At 41.4% G+C, this 25,941-nt stretch overlaps 1 protein-coding gene across 9 annotated transcripts in view; it reads left to right on the top strand.

Annotated features, from left to right (window-relative positions):
- Nucleotides 1–25,941, top strand: part of LOC115500058 (aminopeptidase O (putative)) — a 346,654-nt gene that overhangs the window by 203,904 nt on the left and 116,809 nt on the right. For all 9 annotated transcript variants that reach the window (XR_003964365.1, XR_003964363.1, XR_003964362.1 and 6 more), the window contains exons 8-9: nucleotides 16,339–16,441; nucleotides 17,073–17,180. Coding sequence is in view for 4 of the 9 variants with exons in the window: in XM_030294374.2 (XP_030150234.1) it covers nucleotides 16,339–16,441; nucleotides 17,073–17,180 (211 nt within the window). In the remaining 5 variants the exon portion in view is untranslated. The remainder of the gene's footprint in view (nucleotides 1–16,338; nucleotides 16,442–17,072; nucleotides 17,181–25,941) is intronic.

Consider the following 25,941-nt stretch of genomic DNA (forward strand, 5'->3'; position numbering starts at 1 on the left):
GCGGGGGAGGGGCAGAATCTGAGAATCTGAAGCAGGCTCCAGGCTCTGAGCTGTCAGTGCAGAGCCCAACATGGGGCCTGAACTCGCAAACCACGAGATCACGACCTGAGCTGAAGTCGGATGCTTAACCGACTGAGCCACCCAGGCACCCCGAAAAGTTAATTGTATTAAGAAGTTAAGAGGATTTTTAAAAAAAATTTTTTTAATGTTTATTTATTTTTGAGAGAGTCAGAGACAGAATGCGAGTGGGTTGGGGCAGAGAGAGAGGGAGGCACAGAATCTGAAGCAGGCTCCAGGCTCCGAGCTGTCAGCACAGAGCCTGACGCGGGGCTCCAACTCACGAGCTGTGAGCTCATGATCTGAGCCGAAGTCGGACACGCAACTGACTGAGCCACCCAGGTGCCCCAAGAAGTTAAGAGGATGTTTAAAGAGGGGGTGGGTGGCACAAAAACAGACACACAGACCAATGGAATAGAATAGAAACCCCAGAACTAGACCCACAAACGTATGGCCAACTCATCTTTGACAAAGCAGGAAAGAACATCCAATGGAAAAAAGACAGCCTCTTTAACAAATGGTGCTGGGAGAACTGGACAGCAACATGCAGAAGGTTGAAACTAGACCACTTTCTCACACCATTTACAAAAATAAACTCAAAATGGATAAAGGACCTAAATGTGAGACAGGAAACCATCAGAACCTTAGAGGAGAAAGCAGGAAAAGACCTCTCTGACCTCAGCCGTAGCAATCTCTTACTCGACACATCCCCAAAGGCAAGAGAATTAAAAGCAAAAGTGAATTACTGGGACCTTATGAAGATAAAAAGCTTCTGCACAGCAAAGGAAACAACCAACAAAACTAAAAGGCAACCAACGGAATGGGAAAAGATATTTGCAAATGACATATCGGACAAAGGGCTAGTATCTAAAATCTATAAAGAGCTCACCAAACTCCACACCCGAAAAACAAATAACCCAGTGAAGAAATGGGCAGAAAACATGAATAGACACTTCTCTAAAGAAGACATCCGAATGGCCAACAGGCACATGAAAAGATGTTCAGCGTCGCTCCTTATCAGGGAAATACAAATCAAAACCACACTCAGGTATCACCTCACGCCAGTCAGAGTGGCCAAAATGAACAAATCAGGAGACTATAGATGCTGGAGAGGATGTGGAGAAACGGGAACCCTCTTGCACTGTTGGTGGGAATGCAAATTGGTGCAGCCGCTCTGGAAAGCAGTGTGGAGGTTCCTCAGAAAATTAAAAATAGACCTACCCTATGACCCAGCAATAGCACTGCTAGGAATTTACCCAAGGGATACAGGAGTACTGATGCATAGGGGCACTTGTACCCCAATGTTCATAGCAGCACTCTCAACAATAGCCAAATTATGGAAAGAGCCTAAATGTCCATCAACTGATGAATGGATAAAGAAATTGTGGTATATATACACAATGGAATACTATGTGGCAATGAGAAAAAATGAAATATGGCCTTTTGTAGCAACGTGGATGGAACTGGAGAGTGTAATGCTAAGTGAAATAAGCCATACAGAGAAAGACAGATACCATATGGTTTCACTCTTATGTGGATCCTGAGAAACTTAACAGGAACCCATGGGGGAGGGGAAGGGAAAAAAAAAAAAAAAGAGGTTAGAGTGGGGGAGAGCCAAAGCATAAGAGACTGTTAAAAACTGAGAACAAACTGAGGGTTGATGGGGGGTGGGAGGGAGGGGAGGGTGGATGATGGGTATTGAGGAGGGCACCTTTTGGGATGAGCACTGGGTGTTGTATGGAAACCAATTTGTCAATAAATTTCATATATATAAAAAAAAATAAATAAATAAAAATAAAGAGGGGGTGGGGGAGCAAGAATGCCTGGTTACCAATGAAAAAGATGGGATTAGAAACAAAAACAAACCCCCCCCAAAAGTTTGAACATTAAACAAAGATGCTTAAACTAATAGCCTGAGGCAAGAATTACCTCGGCAATGTTTCTAAGACAAATGGAATCTTCATACCTTCCTGGGACCTACTTTTGGTCTCATCTGTACATCAGGGCCACACTGGTGTCCCCTCTGGTGCTGCTCGCTTGGTACAGTTCCCCTGGCATTCTGTGCAGAATCTGACCACAGCCCTGAGGAGAAAACAATTCTGGCCTCTATGGCTTCAAGCGTTCTTACCTGAGTTCTGACCGCTGGCACTGGCCTGTGCACTTCCTGGGATCTCTACATACATACCTTGGAACTCCTACCCTCCACTCCATCCCTCAAGCCCGGGACCCCCTTCACCCCATTTTTTCTGTCTTGTTCTCTTTTTTTTGAGCTGCGCACACTAGCAAGCTAGCTGTATAGACGGTTTCTACCCTTTCGTGACAGGATGGTGCTGTACCTGTGCCAGCATTTTCTGAAAAACCTTAAGGCTCTCAGCTAGCCAGAAACAGACTCTGCCCTTTCCTGTCTCAAAGGCCAGCTCCCTCCCCCTGAGCTGCCCACTCAGTTCCTGTTTCCTATTGGAGGGACACCCTCAGTTCACACTTCTTTTACCCGGCAAAGATGATAGACATGTCCTGAATATTTGAACTCAAATAGCACTCCCTGTTCATTTTTCTGAACCATTCCCTGGTTACTCATCACTCAGGTATTTCTAAGGGAGGGATAGAATTCTCCTTGATAGGCCCCTAATTACATATTTACTGTGCATCGTGTTTCATTTTTACAATTACATTTAGTAGGGTTTTTTAAATATAGAAAAACTTAGAGAAGAAATAAAGCAGTTCATAATCACTGCTTAGTTAACCATGGTGTGGGGGTGGGTTTGTTTTGTTTTGTTTTTGTAATAAAAGTACTAAGAGGAAAACCCAGAGAGTTTAGAAAGGTGTTAATTCCATCCCCACCATTGCAGTCTTCATTCACCCTAAGATAATCTCTGCTAGCATTTTCTTGTGAATCCTTCCAAAAATAAATTTTGTAAGTATACACGCATACTTCTGTATTGCTCCCCCGTGTGCGACTGATTCATTATAACACTATTTGCCTGTGAAATATTTTCCTAAAACATAATACTAGTCCTGTATAATAATAATTCATGTATATAAACCAATCTATAATAATTCACTCTTATTTTGCCTCTGAGGATATCTCACGCACTCAGCCAATCCTAGCATGATGTACACTACATTCATGGCTAGTGAGTGTTAGTTGCCCGCTCAGAAAAACTTTCATCGTCCCTGTACACTTCCCCCCAACACCATCATTTAGTTTGTGTTTTGGCCAATAGTTTTGACCAAGAATGGCTGACAAACAATACAGGTATTTGACTGGACTGCTGCAAGGACACATAAAAAGAATCTTCTACATGTTAAGTTTTATAAGGGCTTCTTCCTCTTTCAAGTCAGTGGTGGAGGAGATAAAGAATAAAAAAGAGGGATTATATTTCTGTTCAAGATTGCACTGGAGGTTCTAGCCAAGGCAGTTAGGTAAAAAAGTGAAATAGAAGGCATCCAGATTGGAAAGGAAGAAATAAAACTATCTCTTTTTGCAGGCAAAATTATTTTATATATAGGAAATCCTAAGGAATTTTCTCTCCAAAAAACTGGCAGAACTAATAAACAAGTTCAATAAGGTTGCGGGATACAAGATCAATGTACACAAGTCCATTGTGTTTCTATACACTAGCTATAAATGATCTGAAAATGAAATTAAGAAAACATTCATTTGCAATAACATCAAAAATAATGAAACAGTAATAAATTTAACAAAAGAAGTGCACTACAGTGGAAACTACAAAACATTGTTGAAGGAAACTGAAGAATGAAGTAAATGGAAAAACATCTTGTCTTCATGAATTGGAAGACTTAAGATTGTTAAAATGGCAATGCTCAGTGTCAAAATTCCAGCTGCCTTTTTTTTTTTTTTTTTTTTTTCAGAAATGGACAAGCTGATCCTAAAGTTCATACGGAAATTCAAGGGACCCAGAATAACCAAAATGATCTTGATAAAGATTGAGGACTCATACTTCTCAATTTCAGTACTTACCACAAAGCTACAGTAATCAACACAGTGTGATACTGGCATAAGGACAGACATATAGACCAATGGAATAAAATTGAGAGTCTGGAAACAAACTGTTCTTTCTGTTTATTATGATCAGCTGGTTTTTGACAAGGGTGCCAAGACCATTCAACGGGAGAAAGAATAGTCTTTTCAACAAATGGCCATGGGGTAACTGGATAGCCACATGCACAAAATGAAGTTAGACCCTCTGCTTCATACCACATACAAAAATTAACTCAACATGGATCAAACCCCTAAATGTAAGAGCTAAAAACATAGGTATAGATCCTCATGGCCTTGGATTAAGCAACTGTTTCTTAAACTAAAGAACAAGTGACCAAAGGGGAAAAAAATCAATAAACTGGACTTCATAAAAATTAAAAACTTTTTTGTTTCAAAGGACTCCATCAAGAAACTACAAAGACAACCCACAGAATGGGAGAAAATATTTGTGAATCATATATGAGGGACTAGTATTCAGGATATATAAAGAACTCCTATAACTCTTATAACTCAAAAGACAACTCAAATTAAAAATGGGCAAAAGGAGGCACCTGGGTGGCTCAGTCAGTTGAGCACCTGACTCTTGATTTTGCCTCAGGTCATGATCCCAGGGTCATGGGATCAAGCCCCGTGTCAGGCTCCATGCTGAGTGTGGAGTCTGCTTGGGATTCTCCCTCTCTTTCCTTCTGCCCCTCTCCCCCATCATTCATGTGCGCGCTCTCTCTCTCTCTCTCTCTCTCTCTCTCTCTCTCAAATGATTTTTTTAATGGGCAAAGGATTTAAATAGACATTTCTCCAAAGAAGATATACAAATGGCTAATAAGCACATAAAAAAATGTGACATTATTAGCCATCAGGGAAGTGCAAATTGAAACTTCAGTGAGGTATCACTTCATACCTACTAGGACAGCTATCCTGAAAAGTCAGATAGGAACAAGTGCCACAGAGGATTTGGAGAAATTAGAACCCTTGTACATTGTTGGTGGGATTGTGAATTGGTGCAGCTCCTTTAGAAAGCAGTCTAGTAGATCCTCAGAATGTAGCACATAGGGTTCTCATACAACCCTGCAACTCTACTCCTAAGTATTTACCCAAGAAAAGTGAAAACATAAGTCCAGCCAAAAATGTGTACACAAATGTTCATAGAAACATTGTCCTTAAAGCAAAAGTAGGAACAACCCTAATGTCCATCAGCAGATGAATGGATAAATAAAGTGTGTTATATTCGTGCAATGGAATATCATTCAACCATAGAAAGGAATGAAGTACTGTTATGTGCTACAAAAATAGATGACTCTTGAAAACATTATGTTAAGTGAAAGAAGCCAGTCACAAAAGGCCATGTGCTGTATGATTTCGTTTATTGGAAATAGTTGGAATAGGCAAATGGATAGAGACAAGAAGTAAATTAATGGTTGTCAGGGACTGGAGTGAAGGGAAAAATGGAAAACCACTGCTAGTGGGTGTGGGATCTTTTTTGGGGGTGATGAAAATATTCTGCAATTAGGTACTGGTGATGGTTACACAACCTTATGAATATACTAAAACCAGTGAATTATACTTGTTTTTAGTTTTTTTTTTTAATGTTTAATTTTGAGAGAGAACACAAGTGGGGGAGGGGCAGAGAGAGGGGGCAGAGGATCTGAAGCGGACTCTGTGCTGACAGTAGCAAGCCCGATGTGGGGCTCGAACTCACAAACCATGAGATCATGACCTGAGCCCAAGTTGGCCACTTAACTGTACTGAGCCACCCAGATGCCCCTGAACTTTTTTTAAATGGTGAATTTTATGATATGTGAATTATATCTCAATTTTTTTTAAAGAGAGGGATTGATGGAAATCATTGCATATTTTATAACATTTCATAACATCATTTCAGCCTTAGCAGGGTTGACCAGCAGTGTCTGAAGGAGAGATGGAAGATGAAATTATGGCAGAAGGCAACTGATTTCCTCAGGGCATTGGATGAGCCCCAAGGAGCCATATCTAGCACTAGATGCCTGGAAGATATCTCCATGGGGTTTGTGGTATAACAACCCCACCTAGAGATGAGTCACTTCCAAGAAAGCATCCCTCAAGTACAAGTATATACACATGAGTGTGTGTGTCAATTTGTTTCCACCACATACCGTCCCTTCCATTGTTCTCTTAATAACCTGAGGTGCCTGGGTGGCTCAGTTGGTTGAGCATCCAACTCGATTTCAGCTTAGGTCATGATCCCAGGGTCATGGGATCAAGCCCTGCATAGGGCTCCATGCTGAGTGTGGAGCCCGCTTAAGATTCCCTCTCTCTCTCTCTCTCTCTCTCTCTCTCTCTCTCTCTGTGTGTGTGTGTGTGTGTGTGTGTCTTCCTCTCTCCCTCCCTCTGCCCCTCTCCCCTGCTCACACACTCTCTCAAATTAATAACCACAATAAAAACTAAAAAAATAATAATAATATAGTCCTGACTCTAGTTCTATTATCAACACATGCAGGTTTTTTTTTTTTTTTAACTACTGCAGAATATTCCAGGATATGAGTGTCCCACAACCAACTAACCACTTGTCAACCACTGGACATTTTGGTGATTTCTAGCTTTCTGCTTTTCCAAACAATACTGTGGTGAATGGTCTTACTGTTAATGCACAGCATGTTAAATATAAGACCTAAATAGTACTCAGTTGCCCACAAGGCTGAGAAGAGAGCTCTTCTCCCAACTACTCATCTTGTTTTACATCCTGGTGCATACTGGGCTTCAAACCCAGGCAAGCCCTCCACCCCCCTGTGGCTACCAGTCCTCAGCTCTGTGCCATTCTCCACCAAGGAGGGAAAGTCCTTCTCCAGCTCCCACAGACCATCTGCTCCTCTTTGAGTCATAAGATGAGATGAATCTTCCCACCATCTCAGCACACAGCAGCACACATGCTGTTGGTGTTCAAAAAGTGCTTCCAGCCCCCCTTACAAAATGAAGCCGGTGTTTGTCTCATTTGTCTTTCTGGGATAGTGTCATGGGTTTTGTTTTTTTTTTTTTTATGCAGTACAAAAAAGTTTTCCCTTATTACCTTTTCTCCTGAAATCACCTCCTGTAATTTCCAAGTTCTCTGTATTCCTATGTTCTGAATGTGTATAGCTGATGGACAGCTTGCCTTTCGTCATGATCACCCTAGCCCTGAATAGAGTATGCGGCTCCTTTTAACGTGGATTCTGAGGATTCCAGTTCAGGTTTACTGCATATGCACCTCTCTTGCCTTCGCCCTCTCTCCTAGACTACAACTCTGTAAAAAATATAATGAAAGCCTCTTATGCTTGGATCATATACTCTTACGCTACATCTATCCCCAAATATATGTGGTTGAATAAAATTAAGTTTCCTCTAATTCATTTACGTGTGTGTGTGTGTGTGTGTGTGTGTGTGTGTGTGTGTGAAGTTTATTTATTTATTTTGATAAAGAGAGAGAGCAGGGGAGGGGCACAAAGGGAGGGAGAGAGAGAATCCGAAACAGATTCCACACTATCAGCACAGAGCCCAACACGGGGCTTGAACTCAAGAAATGTGAGATCACGACCTGAGCCCAAGTCAGATGCTTAACTGACTGAACCACCAAGCTCCTTGTGTGCTTGTTTTAATCAGAATTTTTAATCAGAATCACCCTTGATGCTGATTTGGCATGACCAAGGCTACATAGCAAAACTGTTGACTCCACTATAGTGGATGAATAATGTTTTACATCTAAATACTGCAGCTTAAATAATTCTGGGTTATTTTATCTCCTAAAATCCTAGAACATTAGGGTCAGAAAGGACCTTGAAAGTGATTCTGCCTAACCTTCTGTATCCCTGACAGACAGCTACCCAGCTTCTACCAAAGGATTTCCAGGATCCAATTCTCTGGCAAGCAGCAATTTCCCTGTGGGTATGCCCATCTTAAAATGGCCTTCCTCAGACTGGGCTGGAACTGCCTCCTTGTAAGTTCTGCCAGGTCATCTTATTTACCTCCAGAGTTGCACAGGATTTGCCTTGTTCTCACCCAAACAAATCCACATGTGTGAAGACCATTGTCTTTCCTTTCCTGGTCACTAGGTCCCAAGATTTGGAAATCTGTCATACCTAATGCAAGGTTGGGAGAACCCTTGCCTTCCTGGGCTTGGTCCTTTGTTGTTGTCTTCATTGACAGTGACTTTCTCCTGATACGACACCTGAACTGAACACAGTGCTGTTTGCAGTTACACCTTTGAAGAATTCAGTGGGACTGTTCCTGCTTCTCTTGTCCGGCTAGGCCAGAAAAGAATGGACAAGTACTGATCAAGTTGGATGCACTCACATGTATATCTTTTTCATTTTTAAACCAGTATCCTACACCTTCTAATGGTGGTCCTACCATTCCAATCCCCACACATTTTTCTCTCCTCAGTAACGTTCATTGAGTGCTTCCGATGTGCCAAACACTTTTGTAAGCACTCTATGTACATGATCTCATTTTGCCCTCAAAATGGCCCTATGAGATGGGTTCTGGTACCATCTTCCTTCCCATGTGAGAGATGAGGAAACCAATGCATAGGGGTGTTAAGCAGTTGGCCACTTTTCTACAGCCAGTAGGTGGCAAGCCGGGATGCAAGTAGAGGAAAGTCTGGCTCCAGAGCTCAGCTCTTGACCACTGCTCTGGACACTGTCTGATGCCCTCCCCAGCAGTACTTCCAACTACCTTCTCGTTGCTCCTGTTGAGCCCACCTACCAGCATGGTTATTATTTTGGAAGTCACATCAATCGCTGTTGAGTTTATGGGGAAAGACTTATTCTTTCAAACCTCTTTGTTCTTATTAACTATTGTCTTATTAATTTTGGATCTTCATGTCAGCATGTGCTTGCTGTTCTTGCCTGTGGATGGTGTCAATCAACCAGCTAGACTCCCAGCTTGGACTAAAATGCAAATCTGTTACACCAGTACATCGTCATTCCTGGGGCTCAGCCTAAGTAGTACTCCCTCCTGGTTCTAGCCAGTAATTAATCAACAGCCTTGAGTTCTGTTTTTTAACCTAAAAGGCATGAAACAACCACTATGCACTCACCACTGCTACATCCATTCTGCCAGCTGACTTCTGTCAGGATGCCTGATGCCCGCAGTGAATTTCTGGAAGTGGCCCTCCAGATTCTATGTTCACTCCTATAGTTCCTCATTTTCTGTTCTAAGAGCTCACAAGCTCTGTGTGAGTCACAGTCACGAATTTCGTCTTTCCTCCTCTTAACCCCTCTTCCTTAGCAAATGAGAATAACATTTGTCTGTCCCCACCAGTCCCTTTCCTGTTGTCTCCGTTGGTGATGTCCCCAGAGGTCTATGATTGCCAATGGAAGCTTTCAGAGTTGTGACATGTCCCTTACTGAGGCCTGGCGTCAGAACTCTTCAAGGAGGAGGGAGCCCCCATCACCTGTCCCAGGCATCAGTTCCCACAGAACAATGCTGTTCTGCCATGTGCAATTTGAAAATCATTCTCCTTGGCAGGAAAGTTGAAGCAAAGTGGGAGTTCAAGTACTTCTGTTGGTTCCGTTGCGTCTTCACACCTGGTCTTTTTTATGCTCCAAACAATCCCTCTAAAGCCCCTTTTGTTGTCCTAAACATTCTCCGTTAGCATCAGCTCCTTCTGACTTTTTGCCTTCCTGACAAGCATTTTATAGTTTCTGGGCTCTTATATTTAGCTTTGGTTTTTTTCTCTCTCCAGCATCCCCCGCTTTCACCTTTTGAACATGGCCTCTGAAAATCCACCTCATCGGAAACCTCCTAGGCAGCCATCTTGGTGTCTTTGCTCTCTGTTGTCTTCCTTATGTCCTTTGAAGACATGTCCAAATTACCTCTGGCTACGTTGTGGTGATATACAGCTCAGACCATTGTATTAATCTCTATTTTATTTTATTTTTTTTCCTCTGGGATTTTGTTTCCTAGAGAGTTCTGATTTATGGGCCCTCAAAAACCTGAGGACTATTTTGGTTTTGTACTGATGCTCATTGCTTCCCGCTTTTCGAAATTTCATCCTTCATTTTCCTACCCTGCTTTTCAGAGCTGGTGGACTTTGTATTTTCTACAGTTCCGCTAACTACAGATCTTTCCTTGGTCACCTTCAGCAACTGACCTCTCTTTCTATAGGTTCTGACCACTGGCTCCTTTCACCATCAGGGGTTACAACATACGTCTGCACTTTTCTCTGGCTCCTTGGAGGGAAGCTTCCTTCTGTCTTAAATCATCTTAGCAATTGCCTTTTTCAACACCAGAGCAATATCCTGCTGTGTCTGCTACAGGATAATGGTCCCTGATGGGGAAGAGAACCTTCAGGCTGGATAACTGTTAAATCCATTGTGAAAAGCACACAGATAATCAAACTTGCCAAATGGTAGCTCTGACACAATACAACTTCATTAGTTAAAGGTGTGCACAACTTTCTCTCCACTTCTCTCTGGTAGCACAGTCCAAAGTCAGGTCGGTGGCAAGGATGCACATTTTACAGATGGGAAAGTTGCTGCACAAACAAATGGAGAATATAAGATTCCTGTACTTTGAATTATTTCCGCCTTCATTTTTTACCTAGGATTTTAGAAATCTTCTCACAGAGTGGTGTAGACTATGGGCTTGTGTGTCAGAAATATGCCCAGACCTAGCTCACAAGAACTTTAGGCAACACCTGAAATTTGTTGTTTTTTATTCGTTTTCTGCTGATTCTTCAAGGAGCAGATTTAAAGACTGTCCCCTGCAGGGTTTACACTCAAAATTGGGTTTCTCAAAGGGAAGGTGTAAGTCCTCGTTAATGTGCCGTATCTTCTTTAAAATACTTTTTATTTTGCAATAATTTTAGACTCACACGAAGTTATTAAAACAAGAGGTTCTGGGTACCCTTCGCCCAGCTTCCCCTAATGATAATGTGTAGGACCACAGAGTGAGGTCTTTTGTTAATGCCTTTGCCTGTCATAGGCGGGGTCAGCTGGTGTTCCCTGAACTCCAGTCAGAATGCATTATGCCATTGACAGCATTCATGCTGTGCTTACAAAATGCCAACAGGAATTCTGGCTAAGTGCTACTAGATGCTACAACAGCCTGATGAGGTGTCATGGTCACGATCGCTGTCCCCTTTTTTACAGATGAAAGAACAGGCTTCGTGGGGTTGCTTGACTTGCGTGGTTCTTAAGCGGCAGAGTTAAAATTCACACCCAAACTCTTACCCAGTGTTTACACTGCTTCCTCTGTAGGTCCCACATGCGCATGTGGGGCTCAGATAAGTACAAGGAGGCCAGTTTCTGGGCAAAGGTAGTGTTTAACTTCCTCCATTGTGGGGGCACGAGTGAGGCCCAACTCCCGGCCTTTCACACCTGGCAGGTCAGCTATGATGGATAGACAGATAAGCATGTTGAAAAGCTAACGGCCTGTGGTCTCATTTCTTTCTCTCTCATTTCTGGGATGCTTAGTTTCTGGCTCAGGCACAACAGTGGAGAATTTATAGATGAAGATATCTCGTGGCTCTCACTTCTACTGCCAAGGGGTAGGAGATGGAGAAGGCTGGCAGACGGCCCGTCTGGGCGGTGGCAGAACAGGAGGTGTTCAGACCCAAGCTGACACGCCTGAGCACCTTTCGGAGGCATTTTCCCAAATCCCACCTTTGGTGATACTCCTACAGAATCGGTCCTTTCTTCGGGAGGTTTGAGTCTAAGTGAAATCACTGTGTTATCAAATATCACTGCTATCTGACAGTTCTTTCAATGTCCATATTGCTTCTGAGCGCAGCGGAAAAGGAAGGAGGCAAGGAAGGGAAAGGTCATGCTAATCTCGGTTGTTGCATTTGGTGCCAGGTCCAACAGAGACCAAGGACATTTAAGCCCAAACGACCTTGGTAACTTGATCTCCCACATTCCATGTATTCCAGCCAAGGAAATAAACACTGGTGTGTCATGTTAGAGAGATGCTTAACACTTTTATGTTCACAAAGTGCCTTCATGTTATCTGAGCGTCATCACGCTCTGGATAGGTGAGGAAACTGAGCTTCAGGGAGGGTAAGCCACCTGTCCCAGTTTCTCCACTTCTATTTGGCGCATCCACCACGGGGGCCTGGATCTTGGGGACACCTCAGAGTTCAGCAAGGACTTCAGTGTTCCAGCCTCAACTCTGCCACTAACTGGCTTTGTGGTCTTCCCCAGGCCTCACTTTCCAGCACTTTAAATGGACATCATCATAGTACCTGTCCCAGCAGGTTCTTGTGAGGGTAGAAGGACGTCATATGTAAGAAGAACTCTGCAGAGTACCTGGCACAGGAAATGGTAGCTGTTAGTATTAGTTCCATTCTCCATCCATTAGGAATGAATCTGGCTACAATTAATAGAATAGTAAAGCGATTTTGGCTTAAACAAATGAGGGTTCTTTTTCTCAGACAGTAAAAAGTTTGAAGGCAGTCAGTCTCGGGCTGGCCAGCAGCCGAATGATACCATTAAAGACTATTTACGTTATTTCTTTGGTTGATTCTAGTCTCCATAGCATATTGACTTACTGCCTCCAGGTTGCAAGGTGGCTGCTGTACCTCCATCTTCCAGTCATATTTCCCTCTTTTGTAAGGAAAGCAAAAGCTTTCCAAGAACCCCACTTCAACCACAGTAGACATCTGCTTTTGTCTCATTGACCTGGACCGTGTCTTCTGACTATTCATAGCTGCCAGGACACTTGGAAAGTGAGCATTTAACTTTTCAGATTTAATTGTATAAGAGGCAGGAGAGAAGGTGGATGAGAATGGGATTGAGCCAAATTATATTTGCCACAGCTCTTCCTGCCTCTCACAGTGTCGTTTGAAAAACATACTGCAGGGGCACCTGGGTGGCTCAGTCGGTTGAGCCGCCAACTGTGGATTTCGGCTTCAGTCATGATCTCGCAGTTTGTGAGATCAAGCCCTGAGTTGGGCTCTGCACCGACAACACGAAGCCTGCTTGGGATTCTCTCTCTTCCTCTTTCTCTGCCCTTCCCTCCCTCTCTCTCTCTCTCTCTCTCTCTCTAAATATGTAACTAAACATTAAAAAAATTTAAAATAAAGAAAAACATACTTCATTGGTCCTCAGGTGTAGAGGGCTTCGTTAATGCTAGTCATGTGTTCTCAGCACATGAACAGCAAACTCCCTTTCTACACAGATTCCCTTTTATTCTCACAAAATGTGTACTGCTTCATGTGTGTCTATTTTTTCTTAACTTTCTAACTGAAATGTAACATGCATGAAGCACACAGATACTTCTAGATGGCTCAGTATATTTTTACCTATGTATCCTTGTGAAAGTACCACTGAGATCAATATATAGAATGTTCCCAGCATCTCAGAGACCCTCTTCTTTTTCCCTGCTCTGTCAATACTTGATCCCAAGGGTAACCATTGTTCTGATCTCTATTCTCACAGGTCTGTTTTGCCTGTTCTTTGACTACAATTATTTAAATGCAATCATACAGGGGCGCCTGGGTGGCGCAGTCGGTTAAGCGTCCGACTTCAGCCAGGTCACGATCTCGCGGTCCGTGGGTTCGAGCCCCGCGTCGGGCTCTGGGCTGATGGCTCAGAGCCTGGAGCCTGTTTCCGATTCTGTGTCTCCCTCTCTCTCTGCCCCTCCCCCGTTCATGCTCTGTCTCTCTCTGTCCCAAAAATAAATAAACGTTGAAAAAAAAAAAATAAAATAAATGCAATCATACATTGGCATGTGCTCTTTTTAGGTGTGCCTCCTGTCACTCACCCAGGAGAGTCATCTGTTTTTGCATGGAATGGTAGTTCCTTTGTTTCCTGCTTTCTCTCTGTGCTTTGTCTCTCTGCACAGACCTGGGGGTAAATGGCATCATGAGAACCGAAGTAGGACAGCAGAGCAAGTCACCTTCTTCCCGCTCATGGAGTATCTTTTCCTTGTAAAAACCACTCCCTTTGATTTCTCACAAAGCTTGCCTGCACACTGCTCTCTCTGCCACAACGTCTACTTTAAAAGGAACCTCTTGGGGACCTGTACGTTTGCCTTGGATGCTGTGAGCATAAAAGAATTTTCTCGAACACCTCTTCATTTGGAGAAGGTGGAAGAACAAAGTAAGAGAGGGACGCTTTCTGGAAAGACATTTTTAGGCAAAGGAAAAAAGAAGCACCAACTAAAGGCATCATCAGGGGCACCTGGGTGGCTCAGTCGGTTGAGCGTCTGACTTTGGCTCAGGTCATGATCTCACAGTCTGTGGGTTCGAGCCCCGCATCGGGCTGTGTGCTGACAGCTCAGAGCCTGGAACCTGCTTCAGATTCTGTGTCTCCCTCTCTCTCTGCCCCTCCCCTGCTCACTCTCTCTCTCTCTCTCAAAAATAAATAAACTTTAAAAATAAAATAAAATAAAATAAAATAAAATAAAATAAAATAAAATGAAATGAAGGTGTCGTCAGGAACTTGAGCTAGAAGGCAACCTTCAGAGCAGACATTTACATTGGTCTTCTGTGTCCCTCCCCTTCTGATAGTCTCAGTTTAAAGTTTAAGGCCTAAGACACTCACAGCCAAGTCTGCCTCTCTTGGGGCTGGGAAAGCTGGTTTGAATTCAAGCCTACTCTGAGAAGCCTTCCTCCTGCCAAGGCTGTGGGTGGTGGGCTTTCCCTATCAAAGCCAGTGCGGCTTTCTTTATAAAAACGCTCAATCCCAGGACAAACTTGAGAGCAGGAATAAAGCCGATGCGTTTCAATGGAGTCTTAAATGAAGATGAAAGAGACTAGTTATAGCCGCAAGTATGGTCATGTATGTAAGTCAGGGATCAAGCACAAAAATGGAAACTATGCAGTTAGCTCCATCGGCCAGTTGTTGTCTCTCCTTTAAGGAATCTGCTGGTCCCGTGCCTTGTGTCTGCCGGGATAATGTACTGGAATATTCAGCAGAGACTTAATCAGAGGTTCTGGCTTGGCAGCTTGAACACACTGCAAAGGTACTGACTGGCAACCTGGGCCATCCTCAGATACTTCCATTTGGGTACAGCGTCCTTACACCCTGTGTCTGTGAGCATATGGATTGCATGGGTGAGCCACTGAAATCCATTGCCTCTAATATCAGATGATCAACCTTGAATTTAGCAGTATTTGTTGCTTTCAACTATTTTATTAAGTTGATTAATTTTTGTAAATATTTTTTTTTGTAAATTTTGTATCCCTGGCCCTTGCTAGGGGCTTTGCATGTATTTTCTCAATTATTCTCCATAGGACCTGGGGAGTTAGGTAGGATTAGTCCTGGTTTGCAGATGAGTAAATTGAAGACAAGAGAATTTAAGTAATCTGCCAGTAATTAACAAGTAGTAAGAAGTGGGGTTGAGATTCGACACCAGGTCTCTCAGATTAAAGGCCATGGACCTTGAAACACCACACTACTTTTGAAAAATAAGCGCCCCCTGTCTGATATGTCAGCCCTCTGGTCAGCCCTTCCCTCCCCTCACCCCAAATCATGCTCTTCAGTGTGTCCAATAAGTGACTGGTTTTAGAACAGCTGAAGGCTGCAAATACCTTGCCACTTATTTGATTTTAGCTAGTTGTTGAAGCTTCTTTGTTATGCACTTATATTTTTAAAGGGATTTTTAAAAAATACTTGACACTATAGAGCAAAATGAAAAGCACCCTGATAGATAATAAGCAGACATTGGTTTCAATGCTGATATCACCACAAGTCGAAACAAGCTGGGAGACTGGGGATGCAGACTTAATTTCGGCGTGCCTCGGTTTCCCTCATTTGTGAAGCAAGAAGGTTAACATGTAGGATGTTAATGTCTTCCAGTTCTAAAAACGTGGGCTTCTATAACTTCTGTTTTTGTTTTTGAGATTGTAAAATGGCCTCAGAGTACAAACATTTCTTAAGCCTTGAACTACTTAAATGCAGATTAAGAGAAGTGGATAACATGGGGGCTTTCAGAATTTTTTGAAAATGATATTAATTCTTTATCCTTCCAAGTAAAGCTGCATTTTCCATTGCATTTCCCAGTTCATCACTCCCACTGAAAGAAAAGCCCATCGGTTCTTAAATAATTCATATTGGAGCTCAGATTCCTTGAGGGTCTGGCAAGCTTTAATCTTGGATAAGATGATGTAAAATATTGCCAATAGCCAACCTCAGGTTGCCAACCCAAATATAAATCCCTCCTTGTTTAGTACATGAATTTATAATATAAACTGTTTTAAATTATACCTGGTACAATTGAACAGAACTCAGACACTGTTGAGCAACTTTGAAAATAAGAAATAAGATGATGTTACGGTTTAATTAGTTCAGAATGTGCATACTTAAAATTTTTCTGCATCATTTTAGACCCAATAAAGAGAAGACTGGCCATGTGAGTGACTCAGGATCATCTGTCGTCAAACATGGGCTCAATCCTGAGAAGGTCTTCATGCAGGTTCATTATTTAAAGGTACGTGTAGCTAGTGGCAGAGGCCAGTTGTTACGGGGCAGCACTTTTTAGGTTATACATGTAAACAGGGAAGACTAATCACATGGCTGGTGCCAAACAAAAACATTATCCACATTGTAATGTCACTTGACTGGGCAGATATCTTGATTGTTGCATAATTAAAACATGTCATACCCCCCAAATGAGACATGAATCAAATTTCTTACCCTGCGCTTCCCTTCTCTCTGCTTCCTGTCACTTTTGAAGAACAGAATCTTGAAATTGCTGTTAGGTTCGAAGTAGAAGACAGGAGTAATAAGGAAGTATTTTACATTGCAAAGGCTTTTCCTCATAGCTGAGGGTGGCAGGAGCTGGGCCCCTCTTCACTTTTGGTCCATGATGGACATCAGGCTTCATGTAAACAAAGGAAAAACAAGATGGTGATACCATTAACCGAAGAGTTGCAAGCAAAGTAGGCCTTCCTTAATTTCCAGGACCCGCCTTACTGGTAAGGGTATGGAAGGCAGCCCAGGACAGGTCAGAAAGAACACTTTACATGTGCATAAAGCACTGGTGGGTGAGTTAGAGTTGGCTGTGTTTTCTCACAAACCCATGACAGGCATCTTTTTTTTTCCCCCCTCCTTTCTTCTAGGGCTATTTCCTTCTCCGGTTCCTTGCCCAAAGACTTGGAGATGGCACCTATTTTGCATTTTTAAGAAAATTTGTGCACACCTTTCATGGGCAGCTGATTCTTTCTCAGGTAATTTATGAGTCATCATGAGTCCATGATATATAATTGGAGGGAGTGTGGTATGTAGGGACTAGGTTATGTGAGTATTAAAAAGTAGGGGAAAGATTTACGATTTAATGCAGTAAGAAAAATAGGAAGTTAACGAAGTGGACACAGGGCAGTGTTGTTTCAGGGAGGCTGACCTCCCTATAGCTTTGGGACAGGCTGTAACCCAAAGCTGTTCCTGTGCACAGTGGTGTGGATAGCTGCACCTTAAGTGACCCTAAAAACAGAAACAGCGCAGTCCCTCTCTTCTCTCTACCTGGAATGATCTTTGCAAGTGAAGGTGCACCCACTGTGTTATTCTTTCCCCTTTGTCCTTATCATAACCTTCGTTGTCATTCCCATTATTTATCATTATATTTTCATTTGTGGGTCCATTTGCTTTTTTCTGTCTCCTCCACTCTGCGTATAAGTTCAACAAGGCCAGACCATGCTCTTTACGTCACCAGTACCTAATATACAGTTGGTACAGTACATGTGCCATATATATTTTATAAACAAATAGATTAATAAAAAGATACACTGACATAGTCAGATAGCCTGGCCACAAAACTATCAGAGAAAGACATTGTCAGCTTATACTGGCACGAGGCCGGGCTGCACATAGCAAGAAAGTTAACAAAGAGAGAGAGGCTCTGAAAACAGCACTCATAACTGATAGAGAATAGAAGATGCAGCCTCAGCACAGATTGGTCTGATGGGTATTTTTGCTATTTGACAGTGGTGCTCATACACAGTCTTGAAGTCACATTGCCCACAGTGTTAGATGTAACAGATGTGCATGCACAGTCTAAAACACTTGTGGAGGGAATAGCATGATGTGACAAGACTGGATGGCTGTTCCTTGCTTCTACGTTCTTTTTTTTCTTTTGGTTGTGGGGGAAAGGAAGGTGTTCCTAAGCATATATTTGGAAAGACATCTCGAAAAGGGGCTCATAAGTCTTATATGCTTGGTTGACTGATTAGCCCAAACTCCTACTGCTTAAAACCACTTCTCACCAAGATTCTGCATTGTTAAATGAGTGCCTCACATTTACCGTGACTTCGGAGGTTCCGATTTCAACTTCCCGTGAAATACTTAGTGCCCCCCTCCACCAAATTGCTCAGTTTTTCTGTTGTTTATCTTCTGTGAACAACAGCTTTATTGTTTTCACATAACAGCTTTATTGAGATATAATTCACATACCATAAATTTCACCCTTTTAAAGTGTACAAGTCGGTGGTTTTAGTATATTCACAAGATCATGCAACCATCACCACGCTGTAATTTCAGAACATTTTCAGCACCCCCAAAAGAAGCCTCCAATCCATTAGCAGCCACCGCCCCGTTTCCATCTCCCCCCAGCGCTAGGCAACCACTAACCTACTTTCTGTCTCCATGGATTTGCCTGTTCTGGGCCTTCCGTGAAAATGGAGTCATATCATATGTGGCCTTTTGCGCTGGATTCTTTCATGTAGTACAGTGTGTTCAAGGTTCATGTTGTAGCACGTAGCAGTACTTCATCTTTCTTTTTTAATTTTAGTTTTTACCCTTTAAACTTGGGTAAAATGTACATAACAACATTTACCATTGGAACCATTTTGAAATGTGTAGTTCGGTGCATTAAGTACATCCGCATTGTTGTGCAGCTGTCACCGCCATCCATCTCTAGAATGTTTTGATCTTCCCAGATTGAAACTTGTATCCATTAAACAATAACTCCACATTCTTTTCTTCCCCCAGCCCCTGGCCACCATCATTCTACTTTCCATCTCTATGAGTTTGACTACTCATGAGTTTGAATCGTACGATACTTATTCTTTTATGTCTGACTTCTTTCACTCAGCATAATGTCTTCAAGGTTTATCCATGTTGGAGCACATGTCAGAATTTCCCTCCTTTTTATGACTCAATATTCCATTGTATGTATCTAACCACATTTTGTTCTTCCATCTATCTGTTGATGGATGCTTGGGTTATTTACACCTTCTGGTTCTTGTCAATAATGCTGCTTTGAACATTAGTATACAAATATCTGTTTGAGTCCCTGCCTTCTTGAACATTAGTATACAAATATCTGTTTGAGTCCCTGCCTTCTTATCTTTTAATTGTATTTGAGGAACTGCCATACTGTTTTCCACAGCAGCTGTACCATTTTACATTCTTACCGGCAGTACACAAGGGTTCCTATTTCTTCACATCCTTACCAACACTTGTTCTGTTTTGTTTTGTTTTGTTTTGTTTGTAATAGCCATCCTAGTGGGTGTGAAGTGGTTTTAATTTGCATCTTTCTGAGAATTAATGATGTTGAGCATTTTTTAAAGTGGCTCCACCCTCAAGACTTAAACTCATGACCCTGAGATCAAGAGACCGGTGTTCTACCCACGGAGCCAGCAAGGCACCCCGATATTGAGCATCTTTTCATGGCCTTTTGTGTATCTGCATTGGAGAAATGTCTATTTAGATTCTTTGCCAGTTTTTCATTTGGGTTGTCTCTTATTTTTGAATTTTAAAAGTACTTAGTATATTCTAGATTCAGGTCCCTTTTCAAATATATGATTTGCAAATGTTCTTTCTCATTTTATGGGCTGTCTTTTCACTTTCATGATAATGTCCTTTGTAGAACAAAAACTTCTAATTTTGATGAAGTCCAATTTATCTTTTTTATCTTTGGATGCTTATACATTAGCTATGATATGTAAGAAACCATTGCCTAATTGAAAGTTGTGAAGACTGACTCTTATGTTTTCTTCTAAGTGTTTTATAGCTTTAGCTCTTACATTTAGGTCTCTTATCCATTTGAGTTAATTTTTATATATGGTGTGAGGTAGGGATGTAACTCCATTCTTTTGCATGTGAATATTCAGTTGTCTCATGACCATTTGTTGAAAAGATTATTCTTTCCCTCCATTGAATTGTCTTTGCATCCTTGCTGAAAGTCAGTTGACTTTATTTTATCTACAGTTTATTTCTGGACTATTAATTCCATTCCATCAATCTCTATTTCTGCCAGTACCACAATAAGTTTGGAAATTATGGCTTTTTCACTGACACATACTCATTATAAAAAAAAATTCAAGCAATACATAAAAGTACAAAGAAGAATGTGAAATAATATTTAAAATCCCACCACCTATAAAAACCCATAATGAATATTAGGTGAACTTCATTCCAGGAATTAGACTCTCTATTTCTCCCTTTCTATATGTTATAGATGATATGTATACATGTATCTGGATGTATATCTGTATATAGTGTATATATGTGTGTGTATGTGTGTACACATGTATAGACACAAAGATATATTTTAAAATAATTTTATAGGGGCGCCTGGGTGGCTCAGTCGGTTAAGCGTCCGACTTCAGCTCAGGTCATGATCTCGCGGTTCATGAGTTCAAGCCCTGCATTGGGCTCTGTGCTGACAGCTCAGAGCCTGGAGCCTGTTTCAGATTCTGTGTCTCCCTCTCTCTCTCTGACCCTCCCCCGTTCATGCTCTGTCTCTCTCTGTCTCAAAAATAAGTAAACGTTAAAAAAAACTAAAACTAAAATAAAATAAAATAATTTTATAAAAATAGGATTATATTGTATGTGCTTTTTAATGAAGTGTTTTCAACTTTATTTTACTTGAATTTAACAAATGAAAAAGAAACTAGTGAATGCAAAAAACTTTCCTGAACTTCAGATACATGTAAGAGAGAAAAAGAGTCTTCTATAGTTAAGAAGGATGATTACAAAAAAGTCTTTGAGGTTGAAATTATTTTTTTTCTCTTTAGCTATTTATTTTCTTTTTAGAAAGCATTTGTGGGGCGCCTGGGTGGCGCAGTCGGTTAAGCGTCCGACTTCAGCCAGGTCACGATCTCGCGGTCCGTGAGTTCGAGCCCCGCGTCGGGCTCTGGGCTGATGGCTCAGAGCCTGGAGCCTGTTTCTGATTCTGTGTCTCCCTCTCTCTCTGCCCCTCCCCCGTTCATGCTCTGTCTCTCTCTGTCCCAAAAATAAATAAACGTTGAAAAAAAAAAAAAAAAAGAAAGCATTTGTTTATTCACTTCTGTAAAAGCTGAAGAAATTAGCAGTTATGTATTTCTACTACTTTTCCCTCAATTTGAAACTTTTCTTAGTGAATATTTTCACATAGTTAAGGTTTATATCCTTTACAGTATGTGCTGTAGCCATACTTTTCACAGTTGTATAGTCTTAGCTCTGTATGTAAAGGACTTCACTTTCACCCCCTGTCACTGTTTCATGCTTATGTATTTAGGAGTGCCATATTTTGATTTGACTTTTTTTTGGCTGGACTTGTTATCAAATTGATGTTCAAGTTGAAGACTCACTGCTTCTGTGATTTTTGAGTTCGTATGTGCTTGAGAATGTTTGTTGCCTTTATAGTTTTTTTTTGTTTTTTTTTTTAATTTTTTTTTTTTTTCAACGTTTATTTATTTTTGGGACAGAGAGAGACAGAGCATGAATGGGGGAGGGCCAGAGAGAGAGGGAGACACAGAATCGGAAACAGGCTCCAGGCTCTGAGCCATCAGCCCAGAGCCCGACGCGGGGCTCGAACTCACGGACCGCGAGATCGTGACCTGGCTGAAGTCGGACGCTTAACCGACTGCGCCACCCAGGCGCCCCTGCCTTTATAGTTGAATTACAAACTGGATTGGTATAAGATTCTCGGGTCACATTTTCATTTCCTCAGAACTTTGCGGCTATTGCTTAACCTGCCTCCTGACATTAATAAAGCTGTAGAAACTACTTTTTCCTCTATATACCACTCAGATGAAAGAAGGATTCTTTTTCTTTTATCTGTGACATTTAGTAATTGACTCAGAAAATAGCTCGGTGTCTATGAGTCTGCATCAGTTTTATGTTTTTGTTTGTTTTTCCCTAGAAAGGAGTGTGCACTTCCAGTTTCACCTTCTGTTCTTCCTTCTTTTAGTAAAATTGTCTTAGCTGTATGTTTGAACACATTTGGGTTTTTTTCCCTTGAAGGGTCCTGAATTTCAAGGTTACCAGTTATCCTTATGTTACATCATCTTTGTTTTGTTTTTTGGGAGAGAGGATGCAAGTGAGCGAGGGCAGAGAGAGAGAGAGAGAGAGAGAGAGAGAAGCGGGCCTCTCCTGAAGGTGGGGCTTGTGTTCACCCAAAGCGGGGCTTAAGATCACCTGATGTGGGGACTTGAACCCACAAACCATGAGATCATGACCTGAGCTGAAGTCAGATGCTTAACAACTGAGCCACCCAGGCACCTGCCTCTATTTTATATCATCTTTGCCTTCCATATCTTTTATTTTCTAATTGCTTTTGTCTTTTTGTTCTTGATGGCCTGTGTTTATCTCAAATGATATTATTTTTGTTATTAATGTTGTTATAACATTATAGCAATTTTTTTTCTTTAATGTCTGTTTTTATTGCTGTTTCTGTATTATTGGTGCTCCTGTACTGGTATTATTTTGGTCCTTAATTTATTTTCTTTGCTTAGAAATCTCTCTTTTCATCTCATTTCATTGGTTTGTCATCTTGTGTCTGAGTTTTCATTTTACTGACTTTATGTTCTTATTATAATCTTTCAATTATTTTATAGTGTAAATGTTCATAGAGAATTTTCTTCTGTTCCTTAGATTAGGTTTTCTTCAAGACTGGAGTCTTTGTCTTTTATTTTATGTTTCTTAGTTCTTTCTCTCTCTTTATGTGGGTTTTTGTTGCATTAATTTGCATAGTTGCCATACTTTTCTTCTTGCTCATTCTCAGTATAAGTAGCCCTGTCCTGACCTTTTATTTATTCTCATATGTATTAGAACTTTGTTCTTGATTTATTTCCCAACTTGTCATAGACATGTTTTCTTTCCCTCTGAGCTATAGTTTAAACCTTGGGTGTTAATGCACGGAGAGAGTGAAGGGCAAGAGCTCCACTTGGAGCTACATACAGCTTTTGTTGCAAAAATTTGGCTGCACTAACTCTTGAAATTCTGTTAAATGTCCCCAGCAAAGATTCCCATCACCTAATTTGGGTGCAGCTTTTTCCCACTGCAGGTACTCTCTCAATAGTGTTCCTGCAGTTCTGCTTGGATCTCTAGAAGCTATTCGGTCCATCAAAGAGCATCCTCCTCAGTTGTTTATTTCCCAGGTTTTGCTTATCTCTCTCTAGTAAACATTTCTAGTCCCTTCATGGTCAAAAAGATATATAAAATAAAAAATAAATAAAAAGAAGAAGAAGGAGGAAGAGGACTCGGTGGTGGTGGTGGTAGAGGAAAGGTAAAGATAGTCCTGTTTCTTTCCAAATGTGTGGGTATCTGTGAGAATTTGCAGGGTTTGGGCAATTTACCAGTCCCACTACTGCTAAGCATGAGGTTACGTGGTGCAGAGGGAGGGCTTAAGGCTGTGTTGGATTCTTATGTTTCTTTCCTTAGTATTGTCTCCTTTTCAAATTTATGCCGTGACGCTGTACTTATTTCCTTGTTTGGATGCTGCCGGTGCCATTTTTTGTCTTTTTTTTTTTTTTAATTTTTATTTTTTGATGGTTTTTGTTTTTTGGTTTTTTTTTACTTGTTAATGATGAGTAAGGCTGTGATCCAGGTTCTTTGCTCAGAAGTCCTTCAGGGGTACCTGGGTGGGTCAGTCGGTAAAGCGTCTGGCTTCGGCTCAGGTCATGATATCGCCCTCTGTGAGTTCGAGCCCCGCGTCGGGCTCTGTGCTGACAGCTCGGAGCCTGGAGCCTGCTTCGGATTCTGTGTCTCCCTCTCTCTCTGCCCCTCCCCCTGCTCATGCTCTGTCTCTCTCTGTCTCAAAAACAAATAAAAACATTTAAAAAAATTAAAAAGAAGTCCTTCAATTTCTTCTTTTTCCAGTTTACTTCTTAATCATATCCCTTGTGAAACCCCACCTGTCCAATATTTTATGGTATTACCATCTTCCCAGTCCCCACTACATGTTAACAATGACTTCTTGCTGACCAGTTCATTTCTCAGTTCTTACCCTGCCAACCCTGTCCTTGCTTAAATTATTTGGTTATTTGTTTTGCCTCTCCTACCTCCCTCTCCCCATGACCATGGTAATTATTCATAAAACATCTGAAAGAAATCACTAGTCCTGTGCAATTATCAAGCCATTGTCAGTTTGTCTGGTAGAATATATGTGTACCTGCTTTTTATTGAATATTTTTACCAGGACTTAAAAAAAAAAAAAGAAATTACCAAATTAGCCTTGTGCCAAAAATTAGTGTATTTTTTTTAATCATGCCTAATTCACTGTTATTAGGTATTAATCAAACTAAGCTATCTGGGACTGACCTGATTATATAGGTTATTACAAGAGTAGGAATATAGATTATTATGACAGTAGGAAATGACAAAATATTCACAAGGAATGTATTTTTTGATTGGGATGAGGGCTTGTAACAATTTCCAAGGATCCAGATAAAAGTTTATGCTAGCCCACTGTCAAAACAACAGGGGTTTTGGGTTTTGGGTTTGGTTTGGTTTGCCTTTGGTTTTAATCTTTTTTTCAGGCATACTGTAGAGGTGACAAACTGGGACTCTGGCATTTGTTGCTAGCTAACTTTGTCAATGATCCTAGAATCAGGCTTTAAGGAAAGTCCTCCTTGTCCAGTTAAGATTTGTAACTTAAAATTCAGCCAACATGTTGAAGGGAAGAAAGAAGCTGGATGGAAGAATTGAAAAGAGGTAGTGAAGGAAAGAATAACCATAGGAGACATTTTTCCTTTTATGTCTTCCTGTTGTGAGAAGAGGGGGAAAGCTTCTATCATGAGTCCACTCTGGGGTATATGCCAATTTCCAAAAAGAGCCAGGAAAACTAGCAGGTTGTGGTTAATGATTAGGTCTATAAAAGGAGTAAGAAGGACCAGCAGGGTTGATTCCATTGATACAGCAATGGGGACAAGAATGTCTTTGGATTGGATGGATCTAGCACTGTGGATGGCATTCACACGGCCCATGGGAATACAGGCACCATGACTTAGAGATGCTCGAGGTGTTGGGGTTTTGTGATCCATCGTGATCCTCTAGACCTGTTGTCCCCAGCACTGGTTGGAAGCCACCAGCAAGCTGCCATGTGACCTGCAGGTCTCAACCCTGAGGCAGGATGAGGCAGATGACCACCTGCTTTCTTAAAAATGAAGCAAGGTTTCTTGGAGACCTCCTATACTTTTCCTATATTCACACAAAATTCTGGAACATTGTGTTCTGTAGTCCTATAAAGAAAGATCCAATTGTGATTGAAAAATGCAAAAGGGAAGAATTAAAGTTAACTCTGAATTACCTGCTTCTCCTGCAGTTAAATTCTCCTCCTTGTCATTGAGTTAACGTCACTTTCTCTCCTATATAATTGAGCATAAATTACTGAACGAATATGGAATGAGTCAGTATGGACTATAAGGAGATGATGAAGCAAACTTAGTAAATTATAATTATGGCACTCAGATTAAAAAAATTTTTTTAATGTTTATTTATTTTTGAGAGAGAGAGTGTGAGTAGAGGAGGGGAAGAGAGACAGAGGGAGACACAGAATACAAAGCAGGCTCCAGGCTCTGAGCTGTCAGCACAGAGCCTGACGTGGGACTTGAAACCACAAGCTGTGAGATCATGATCTGAGCTGAAGTCTGATGCTTAACTGACTGAGCCACCCAGGCATGCCTCAGCACTCAGATTTTTAAGAAGCAAGAATACTATCAGTAAGCCAATGAAAGAAATATTTGCAAAGTAATCAGTATACCAGATTGTGACAAATTAATTTCTAAA

This window comes from Lynx canadensis, chromosome D4 (assembly GCF_007474595.2).
Source record: "Lynx canadensis isolate LIC74 chromosome D4, mLynCan4.pri.v2, whole genome shotgun sequence".
NCBI classification, from domain to species: Eukaryota; Metazoa; Chordata; class Mammalia; order Carnivora; family Felidae; genus Lynx; species Lynx canadensis.